This window comes from Paramisgurnus dabryanus, chromosome 21 (assembly GCF_030506205.2).
Source record: "Paramisgurnus dabryanus chromosome 21, PD_genome_1.1, whole genome shotgun sequence".
Taxonomy (NCBI): domain Eukaryota; kingdom Metazoa; phylum Chordata; class Actinopteri; order Cypriniformes; family Cobitidae; genus Paramisgurnus; species Paramisgurnus dabryanus.
Window position 1 is genome coordinate 14,806,003 of NC_133357.1, and position 11,751 is coordinate 14,817,753.

Genomic DNA, 11,751 nt, shown 5'->3' on the forward strand with positions numbered 1-11,751 from the left:
CAAGTTTGTTACCTCACACCGCTGCCCTCTGCTGACCATAACTTGTAACTACACATTAAAAACGTACATTTGTTTAGGTCCATCAAATTTATTTGAAACTTTCTATCAAGAAAAAAGTCTGATGAATTAATAGTCTGGAACGACAGAAATATTTGTCCCATATTTTTAACTTTAATTAAATTTAAATTTGACATACTGCTTTATTTTTTGTTAGGGCCAAGCTTGAAAAATCTGTCTCACTGTAATATTTTTATTGAATCAGTTTACTTTAGCTCTGCAATTACGACTTACTATTTTAAATTGGGGTAATTAGTTGCTATAACTTGTAAAAAATAGATTGCTCAACATGATAAGTTAAAGTAATGTAATATTAATGTTGATATGACTGACTGATTTTTTTTTTACAGTGTAGGTCTATGACTTATATTACACACAGACTTGTTTTTATTTGGGTCACATTTTTTATTTGGGGTGAATTCAAGTAGATTGGGACACTTTTGACACTGTAGATAACAAAAACTATCTCAACTGACCTGAATTCACCCTTCTGTCAGGTCAGGTGTACTGTTTATTTACTATCTTGTGAATGCTGTAAAAAATGTCCACCTTAACTTAAAAAACTGCATTTGCTGGCCACTTTTTTTTAGTATATAAAACTGATTGTACAAATCTTTTAAACTGAGTGTTTTGAATCGCTTTAACTTGTAAAAAAAAATTTAATTCCTTAAATTATTGAACATGTTGCCCTAACAAATGTTCTTAAAAGTCTTTTTATGAAGTCAGTGAATAAAGAAAATTAGCGACAGAGTGCATGAGACAACTAGTTAGTTAATTGTTTAAAATTTCGGTAACACTTTACAATAAGGTTGTTTTAGTAAAAGTTAGTAAAGCATTAACTAATATGAACAAACAATGAACAATATAGTTTTTCAGCATGTATCAATTCAATGTTAGTTAATGTCAATACAGTTATTCATGTTAGTTCATAGTCCAGTTACAACACTTGGTTTTATTAATGAATTAGTAAATGCTGAAATTAACATGAACTAAGATTAAAAAGTATTGTTTATTGTTAGTTCATGTTAGCTTATGCATGAACTATTTTTAACAAATACAACCTTATTGTAATTTCTCAGTTGTGTTTATTTGTAACAGTGTTTAAAATCTTAAGAGCATACAAAAACCTTACCATTCTCTTTTGGAATAAATATAAAAGATACAACAGAACTTACAAATAAATCACCAGATCCTGTTTATCTTTTACAAAAATGAGGACATTCACAAATATAAAGATCTATAAACAGTCACTGACAAACATGTGGGTTGAAACCTCAGAAACCTTCAAAACTTAGGCTGTGTTCCAAGAATAACTGCAACCTGGCAGAAATATGGCCTGTGCAGGATGTGTAATATTTTGTATACAGCTTGGTCAGCTACACAGTAAACCTAAAGGCTTACTTTTGGCTTATTGGATGCAAATCATAGAGATTTCAAAGGTGCAGTTAAACCGTAAATGTCATTTTTTAACTGCAACTCATTGAAAGAGGATCATGTATTTGTTACGGCTATTCCAGCTTTAAAACCCTTGAACAGTTTCCAGCTAATGAAAAAAAATGCTGAATTTGAGAGATAAGACATAGCGCTCCGAGCCCAGACATGCGTTTCTAATTAAAGTCATTTATTATCTCACTTAAACATTCTGCGTTTATTTCATACAATGTATAACGCGTGCATGTGTGAGGCTTGATCTCATTTTAAAATATATATAATGGAAACTGTACTAATTATTATCTAACAGAAACATCTGCACAGTTTTCTACAAGCCGTGCTGAGAAGGGGTTTGCGAGTAAAATGCATTACACAGTCAAGGTCTGTTTTCCATCAACAGCATTCATTTGTCAAAATGAATGACGGGAGAATTTCTGATGTGTCGAAGAAACTGAACACAGTCATTTTTTTTTTAATCTTCACATTTTCCTCAACTTCTGCGCTTTTTCGGTATGAGAGGTGGAGGGGTGTGATGTGGCAATGAATCTGTCCCTTTATCAGGCTGTGGGGGTGAAAAAATAGCATGTTAACTTTTTTAAGATCAATTTTATTATTATGAGTATTATGAGTTCAAATTGACAATATTTAAATCTTGCAAAGCATGCTAAAGTTTATAATGATTTGTTCTGCCATAACCATGATGAATCTGTAAATGAATAAAATCTGTTGCCAAAGCTTCCTGTAGGCTACCTGTTGTAACTGGAAGATCCAGTTTTGATAATCCTCAGGGTAAGTACAGGAGACTAAAAGAGGCTCCATCAGTTTGCCTGAAAAACACATTACGCCAGATGAGTATAAAGATTACACAAGTTTAAAAAACAGACTGAACTAACTTGTTTCAAACTGTTGTGTGTCTTGAATTCAGTCATAAACTGTCTGACCCGTGCGGACCTACAGTACGTGAAAAAATGCACATATTCAGTTTTCAAATGTACTTTAAAATAGCTGGTCAACTTCCCAGTAACGACCAATTAGGTTAAAAAACAAGTTGTCTCCATAACTTGGAGTATTGCCGTTTTAGCAGTTATACAAAATCCACGTTGTAAGAGGAACATTGGTAAGCCAGTCTGAGTGTTTATCATATGGCTATTTTTGTGAAAGTGAGTCATACGATTCGGTATGACTGAAACGGATCACTTGATTTCTGACTCTTAACTGTCTTAAAGTGTGGCTTTCTTAAGGTTCATGAAGGACCAATATATCTAGCAAACTTTGGTCAATTGATGATATAAATACTGTAATACACTTCTAACGTAAGGTGTTATGTTGCTACACATTTACCCTGTCTTTGCACAAAGGCCTGTATACCACAGGCCACAAAAGTTTTTTATAAAGCCTGTTGCTGTGGCTGCTGTATTTAGTATCTTTAAACACAGCACTCAACAGTAACCATGGGCCTCATTTATGAAATGCTGTGTAAAAACCATCCTACATTTGATCTTACATTCATTTATCAAAACTGCATACGTGTGATTCATAAACCGAAGGTACGTGCAGAAAACACGCGTACCTCTTTTTAAATCTATAAATCACAAAAGAACTTGAACTTGTGCACAGCTGAGCAGTTTCAGATCTCCGCTCTTTAAACAATGCTTAATTAATGTCACAGACATAAAAACTTTTCAATGTTTAAATCTTTTACGAGCAGCAAGAATGGATTTTATTTCCAAAAACCTGCAGCAATCGGATAAGCAAAAGTGCGTACGTCTGCTCAGACCCTGACGTGGCGCTAAGCACTTTTCCACATCAAAGACAGTTTTCATAAATATGGACTTTGTATTGGATTTTTGCGTACACACACTTTACGATCAAATCTGTGAGGCCCCAGATGTTTTTTATATATGAAGAATTAAACCAATTCTTCAGCTAGTGATATTAGTAATAGTTAATATAATTGTATCAGTATTTAAAGTGTTGAAAACTAGATGCTCAAATAAAACTGATAAACGTCTTATGATACTGATTCATACCTGTGAGTTCAAACTCCAGCCTGCCAGGTAAAGCAGACCTTTCCCGAGCCTTGATGCTTTTTAGTGGTAATCGACCCTGTAGTACAAAATCATGATAACTTAGTTAGTGTTTTGATGTGATGAGCAAACAGTACCAACTAGACACATAAAGCAAGCAAGCAGTAGTTTATGAGTAAATGTCTTTGAGTAACCCACTTATATAAAAAAAATGAATTTGGTTACATGTGACTTTTGTCAAAAATAACTTGCAAAATGGATTTTTTGTAAATTTTCCCATATTTTAGCCCAGATGTCTGGATTGTGTTTGGATGGCTATTAGACATCTTTTAAAGTGCCAATATGATGCAATATCCACTTTTACAAGGTGTTTTGACATAAATGCGTGTTAGGGGCTAATCACACCAAAAGCGCTTTAAAGCTTGGAAACACAAGGCGCGACGCACTGCCTTTTTTAAAAAAGAGCAGTGCAATGCGGCCTTTTATATTGCTAAGCACCCACCGAGTCAGCTTTCTTGTCAATCAAATATTGAAGCATGAGCGCTCTTTTGCTGTTAACTGTCATATTAGCAGAAACTTTCAAAAGAGGACGCTTGCTCTGACCTTGTTTGAGGGTGAGAGGTGCACAAACACGCAGGAGAGAGTGAGCGAGTGGAGTCCGGTTCTTCAAAGCAACTGTAAACTTCCCTCACCACAACGTAAGGCCCGTCTCTCCCCTCATTCGATTGGACAATGGAAAACGCAAATGACGTCGGGCACTTCTCCGCTCTCAGCGCTCCTTCAAAAGCGCTTGCTGCGGCTGGAGGCAAAAACCGCAAGGCGCTCTGCCCGCATAAACAGCGAGCAAACGCTCCCTGCCCTTAGAATATCATTCAAAAAAGGCACCTGCAACTGCCATAAACGCTTTTGGTGTGATCGACCCCAGTGTGTAAATCCCCATTAAACCAGAGCAGTCTCATTAGACATGCTGTTTGATTTTTCTTGTTAATGTAACAAAGCCCCGCCCACAGCTTAACCGAAAGCACTAACTCATTTGCATTTAAAGGAAAACATCACTTTTTTTTCAATATTTTTGTTATGTTCTTACTTCAACAAATGAATACATACCATCTTTTTTTAATGTGTGCACTTCATCTTTGCACAGTGCTTTGTGAATGTGTTAGCATTTAGCCTAGCCCCTTTCATTCCTTAGGATCCAAACAGAAATAAATCTAGAAGCGACGAAACACTTCCATTTTTTTTGCTGCAAACTAAGTGCTCTTCCACCACACAATATAGTTCAAATTTTTGATCCACTTTAAATATCGCCACATTTTATTTTGTTCCACCATACTTACATGTGTAACTACTTATGTAGCAGAATTCAAATAAGAAAAACATGGAAGAGTTTGGTGGCTTCTAAATTCATTCCTGTTTGGATCCTAAAGAATGAATGGGGCTAGGCTACACGCTAACACATTCACAACGCGCTGTACAAAGATTAAGTGCACGCATTGAAAAAAGATTGGTATGTATTAATTTGTCTTGTTGAGGTAAGAACATAGTAAAATATTGAAAAACAGTGGTGTTTTCCTTTAAAGGTACACAAATGAAAACAGCACTTTTTTACTCCAACCCAAATACTGGAATTTTGGACATGTTATAACAAATGAGCTGTGGGATATTTTGAGCCGTAACAGACACATTCTAGGCACAACTGAGATGTAAATTACATCTTGTAAAAATGTTTGTTGGGAATGAATCACTGATATTAGCTTAGCACAGGATTTTGTAACATTCTTAAAGACTTCACCATTTCACTTTTTTTTCACGTTATTTACTTTTTAAGTATGTAGTGCTAACATACATTTCATGGTACCAATACAATTTCTGTATTTTGAATTTCTATTCATGTTATTATTGCAAATTATTTATTACACTGTTTCTATATATTTTTCATCTTTTATTTTCATGTAAGCTTAAAGTTATGTCTGGTGTCATACACCTGCCATCAATCATATTCCAATTTTCTTAACCAAATGTCCTATAATATCAAGAAAACTACATTCTGTTCAAGTACAATCATTTTACAAGGACTATACAATTTGCAGTAATACCACATATCCTATATTTAATCATTTTTCTGTTTCTGTTTTTTTCATGTAACACTACAAAAAGCTCTAAATATATACATTTGAATTGAATTGACTCGAATTACATCAATTTGAACCGAACCAAACTGAATTGAATTAAAATGGATTATCCAGTGGAAGTCAATGCTTATTAATTAAGATTGTCACATACATTTCTATGGATCACTATTAAGATATATTGCTCATACTGAAGTGCTTTGCGTCTAATACTTGTACAGTCTCAAGTCTCAACATGATATTTGAGATCTTTGGTTACTTTTAAACTCTCTTATTTTGGCTCTAGCTACCATGTTTGCAAAATGTAATGTTCTAGCTTCTGCCACTGGGGACTGGTTGGAAAATTCATAGACCCATTTAAGGAAACACTAATTTTGACCTGCTGTTTCACATTTACAAGGTCAGTCTGTCACCCTTCAGCCAGAAAGAACATCTCACCTCATATTTCACACGTACACGCTGACAGTCAATGGACAGAATTAGGAGGTCAATTGGAAACAGCACAAGCAGACGTTCCTGAGGTCCCTGCAGGATCGGCTCCTGTTGTTTGATAGAGGTCTGTTTAGTACCAGATGTGTCACATGAATAATACTCTATAATTATAGTCAGCTGTATCTGACCTTTGAGTATACATTGCTGATGTGTACCAATGAAATGTATTTTGGATAGCCCATATGTTGAATGGGATTCCCCTCCCATTGCAAGATGGGAGAACGCAGTAAGTATCTTTTAAGCTCCTCCTTCTTCCAGTTCTCATTACATGGCACCTGAAAGAGTGAATAAAGATGTCACCTTTTTAATAAAGACAATTTGTGGTTATATAGAAATATTATAAATGAATATTAAAAAAAGATAATACCAGATATGAAAGAGCACTATGGGAGGGGCTCAGCTGCTGCCTTTGGCATTTGTATCTCCTGTCCTCAATGTTCTGCTTCCAGATTTTTGTTTCGGCAGAATTGGCACAAATGAAGATCTTTGAGTCCACCATAGGTCCTGCAGAGAAAGCCATAAATGAATGCATTTTGATCAAAACATTATATGATAGATGATCATGAGGGGATGATATTGATTCTCACCGCTAATCTTTAACATATGTGTAGAACCAGGATCCTGTGGAGAGATCAGATGCACCTCAATGGCAGAAAGAGGAAGAATGCCCTGAAAAGAGACAAACTGATATGTCAGAATGAGGAAATGGGAGCTTGGTGAAGGTCATGCCATTTAACATAAGTGTTTAGATGTAAAAGGTTTTTTATGGAACCATCCAGCCAAAAATGGGTCCTACCTCATAAATAAAATCATGATTAATGCTGTCCAAAGCCAGGATTAACAAATGGAAGGAAAATAAAACCAGATATCTTTCACTCATAACCTAAAAATAAAAAATTGTACAGTATAGATTAGAAGTACTGTGGAGGACTATGTTGTGTCCATGTAAAGAAATGTTGTGAATTGTTACCTTTGTGTATCCACCGTGTAAATACACAGAAGATGAATAGATAATGTCTCCATATGTATGTGGTGCCTGCCCTTCCCATTCTCTGATTGGTTGAGTGTACAGCCTATGATGGATTTCGTCTTTTGTCCATCCCCAAAGCACCAGCTGAGAAACAACCAACCACAATATCACACAATGTATTTAATAATTATGCTATGTGGAACTTGTAATATGTTGTAAACACATGAACTGATGAACTTAGATATGCTCACATACTTGTGAATTGGAGTGTTGTGTCAGCATCTGTGCAGGATCCTTGCACAAGAAAAAGATGTTGAGAAGTTGACACTCAAGCTCTTTTCCATGTGCACATAGCACTTTACTTTTTTACATTCAAAGTGTAATGTGTTGCAGCAGTTTTATAATTTTAGCAAATGCATTTTATACTGCATATAGGCAGGGCAGCTTATGAGGGGTGTACTCTCTCTCTCTCTCTCTCTCTCTCTCTCTCTCTCTCTCTCTCTCTCTCTCTCTCTCTCTCTCTCTCTCTCTCTCTCTCTCTCTCTCTCTCTCTCTCTCTATATATATATATATATAAATTACAAGTGCAAATAAGTAAGCTATTAAAGGCTGACAAATTGATATCAAAATTGTACCAGACAGCGCCATGTCTGGAATAAGTAGTGTAAAAACCAACCCGTGAGACAACCAGCCCCGGTCTCCCCTATATATATATATGTGTGTTGAGATCTTGTAGGATATTAGTCATTCAAAAACAAAACACTCATTAAAAAGCTAAAAGTAGTAGCTTTATATTGAGTCATCTTTTAGCTATCAAGTTAAAGCCTTGTGGCAGCTAGCTTAGCATGTTTGTCAAGAAGTCTGTTGGGGATGGTTGTCTCATAGCTTGCGGGGTTGGTTGTCACATGTGAGTATTGGACATGTAGACCTTTTAAGACTGTTTGTCGTGATGGGGTTGGTTGTCACATTGTGTCAGAGTGTCTTTGATGGTTAATTACTTCCTGTTACAATACATTCTAAAAGTAAAAAGTATACACATTTAAAGCCAAGAGCCCAAGTTTTCATTTCATGAAGGAATTACTACTGAAAGATTTTGTTGAAGATGAGCAATTCATGCATGAGTAAAAATTGTGACAACCAACCCCGGTCTCCCCTATATTTATATACACCCCTCATAAGTTGAAGAAGTGCCCTGCCTATATGCAGTATAAAATGCATTTGCTAAAATTATGTAACAAAAAATTGCTGCAACACATTACACTTTGAATATATGGTAATATATACTTTATTATATAATATATGACATGACAAAAAAGTCCTCGTTTTAAGACCTTTGTATTAGCCTATGCATTGTTTATAGTTTTTCACATCTTCTTTGAAAACATAGCTACGCCCTTCCCCACATCCTGTATATACTGGCTTACCTCTTGCTTTATGTTCGAAAGAGAGAGGCGGTGATAAATACTTTTATCTTTGTCATTCACTGTGGAAATCTGGCCGTGATGATGATCTTCATTGTTGTCATTCATTATGGACATCTGGAGCCGGTTTTCAGCAAGACTCCAGAGCCTGAAACATTAGATTGCTAAACAGTCAAATCCCTTTATCCAGGATTTAAGTAAACGGAATGCAAACTGTTGTGCTCTGCACTATATGATCAAGTCATTGGAAAAAGATTTGGTTGTTTTCCATATGAAAGTTAATGCAATCAGCTTTGGGCTTGCTAGAAGACAATAACTTTGGGATGATGGAACCGAAAGTGCTAAAATGCTAACTTGCTTCCGTGTTTTGCCTACAACATGTCATCCCTGCAGGCACTCTACCTACAGTACCTTTTCCAGTTAATAGATGTGTTGTGTATTTACTGACTTACTGTGCATTTTGTTTTTAGATTTGCCTTTGTGTTTTTAATTTTTTTAATTGATTTGGGATTTGTTTTGCACTTCACGGCCACTGTACATCACTGCCCATTATGACCATAGATATGTATAATAAAGGCTAGATGTCTTATGGTGGAGTCTCTAACGTCATCACCTGGCGGCCATCTTACCTCAGACCGTTCGCTCACTTGTAGCATTGTGTTTTAATGGTGCATGTATTTTTAAACAACCGTTACTTGCTCAATTTTTTACAGATTTTCAAATGGTTTGGTTTCTTACAAATGTTATAATTGTGGCTATAATTCTGGATGCTTAAACATGTTTCATGAAAATTATTAGGTGCATCTCTGACATTTATAACAAACCAAACCGTTTAAAAATCGGTAGAAAATTAAGCCAGTTATGGTCATTTAAAGGTACTTGTACCATTAAACACAATGCTAAGAGTGAGCGAGCTGTCTGAGGTAAGATGGCCGCCAGGTGCAGACGTCGACCTCCATTGGCCAGCAGCACGGGGCGAGACATCTAGGCTTTATTATACATATCTATGATTATGACATCCTCATCCATTGCAACATAATCACCCATTATGACATCATTACTAATTATGCCATTTTTACCCACTATGACATCCTCATCTGTTGTGACATAACCACCCTTAATGACATCACCATTCATTATGACATCACCCCTTGTGACATCCTCATTCATTATGACATCACCCCTTATGACATCACTGATCATTATTACACCACCTATTATGACATAATTTCTCATTATGACATCACTGATCATTATGACAACACCTATGATGACATAATTTCTCATTATGACATCACTGATCATTATGACATCACCTATTATGACATCATTTCTCATTATGACATCACTGATCATTATGACACCACCTATTATGACATTATCTCTAATTATGGCACCACCCATTATGAAATCATGACTTAAAAGGCTTGTTCGGCATGCGGCGCCGCAAGAACCGGCAGGCAGATGACGTCAAAGTTCCGCAAGCATTTTCACAGCATAATTTTTTGAATCACTCTCGCAGTACTTTGACATCATCCACCTGTGAGTTGTTGCTGCACTGCATGAAGTTGAACAAGCCTATCCGGACATCCCTGCCCATTGTGACATCACTACCTATTAACCAACCCCTCAGCCAAGGTTCACACCTTAAATATTTCCTCTTTTTATCCCCAGATCCTCAAAGTATCTTGGTTTTGCTCCATCCTTTTGCCCAGACATACAGTAAGCAGCTTACTGGGGGTGCTGCCTGACAAGCAGACACTCACCATCTGACCCTCTTTGGGTGCCAATATTTTAACTACTCATACTCAAATAAAATACACGTGTGTGTTTCCCCATATAATAAACTAATTGATCTTCCTGTTACGTTAAACACACTTCTGTAAATAAGACAAGTGGATTGTGTGCATGTATTCACACTTTTCAAACAGATGTGTCTATTTTTTCCGATTGAACCATTGTCTGATCCTGTTCCTCTGTTGGTTTGGGCACATAAAGCCCATGAGCTCTGATTAACTCCCACTCTAATCCCTACAGTCTCTTAATGAGAGGATTGAAGCTTGCAGGCTGGAGTAAGGCAGCAGACTGTTCAAACACACTGCGCTCCTTTAATAAGCTATACTAGCTGCATTAGTTCTGCCCCATTTGTTGTACGAGAGACTCTAATGAGATCTGTAGCAGCATGAATGCCGCCCATTCGTGGCAAACTCTATCATCACGAAGAGGATAAACCTAAACATGCAAGGGGCATTTCCTGCAATTTCATTAGATCTTAACATGTTACATTTAGCACATTTGATACTGACATAATTTCAATGTAAATGAGGAAGAAAGCATCAGTTGATGTTGAACATGCATCTAGATAGATAATCAGATAATCATCTAGAAATCACGTACTTTACACTGGCTGAAACTGAAACCCCTTTATTGCATGCGTCTGTTAATAGCATTCCTCTGAAAACAATTCCAGCAACCTCAAAATTCGAGTGCAAAATAAAAATATAAGCCTTTACTTGTTTCAACCAGTGTTGTATGACAGCTACTTTTACTGTATTTTAACATCCAGGTGATTATGAACAACAAACACTACTTGTTCCTATTTAAACCTTTTGTTATTGTAAATAGCAGTCAAACATTAACACTCCAAAAGAAGGAAGTACTAAGTACTAGTATTTTTAAGACTGTTCTTCTGTCTGTCCGTGAGTCTGGACTCAACAAAGTTGCATATTCAAAGAAACGATCATGGTGTTGCGGCCAAACTCTTACCCTGTATTGCCGACTTCCATGAGTTCAATCTCATCAGGCCCCACTTCATCAGTTCCCATGTGCCTCTGGGTCACACTGCAGCATCCCATATTTCTGGTCGCTTCACCTTACCACTGTTCTCTAATGGCTTTTCTTCTCAACTACACACTGAGGGCCATCTGCCCCAAAGCTTCAGTCACCCCCACACAAACACACCCCACAAACCCCAACAGCCACTGAGGTGCAAGCAGTGAACAGGGTTGAAAATGACGCACAGATTTAAGTCTATCCTAAAAAGCACTGGACGAAACAAGACAACTTAAACCAAGTTTGTAAAACCAAGTGCAGCGGTTTAACTGGCCCAAATGCTGGAGTGTTTCTTCCTGTTGCTAGTATAGTGGTGAGGTGGTGACGCAGCAGAGATCAACGCAACTTCCTCACCTCGCTCTTTGACAGTTTCACAGCTTGGCTGATCTATA

The 11,751-nt window shown here is 36.7% G+C and overlaps 1 protein-coding gene across 1 annotated transcript; it reads right to left on the reverse strand.

Moving 5' to 3' along the window:
* Window positions 1–581: 581 nt before the first annotated feature.
* LOC135775546 (probable pleckstrin homology domain-containing family N member 1) lies at window positions 582–11,695 on the reverse strand. The gene is made up of 12 exons (XM_065285831.2): window positions 11,294–11,695; window positions 8,531–8,675; window positions 7,362–7,400; window positions 7,107–7,250; window positions 6,933–7,019; window positions 6,724–6,805; window positions 6,504–6,640; window positions 6,265–6,411; window positions 6,083–6,184; window positions 3,519–3,594; window positions 2,239–2,315; window positions 582–2,050 (listed from the first exon to the last, which is right to left on the reverse strand). The coding sequence occupies exons 1-12, from the start codon at window positions 11,380–11,382 to the stop codon at window positions 1,979–1,981; spliced, it is 1,197 nt and encodes a 398-aa protein (XP_065141903.1). The 5' UTR covers window positions 11,383–11,695; the 3' UTR covers window positions 582–1,978.
* Between the last annotated feature and the right edge of the window lie 56 nt (window positions 11,696–11,751).

What these genes read in the sequence shown, in the direction of transcription:
- LOC135775546 (XM_065285831.2), bottom strand. Translation starts at nt 11,382, where the DNA reads ATGGGATGCTGCAGTGTGACCCAGAGGCACATGGGAACTGATGAAGTG. An exon ending in ACATATGTTAAAGATTAGCG is followed by an intron (nt 6,641 to 6,723) that starts GTGAGAATCAAT and finishes CTTTCTCTGCAG; the next exon opens with GACCTATGGTGGACTCAAAG. An exon ending in TCAGCAATGTATACTCAAAG is followed by an intron (nt 6,185 to 6,264) that starts GTCAGATACAGC and finishes ATCAAACAACAG; the next exon opens with GAGCCGATCCTGCAGGGACC.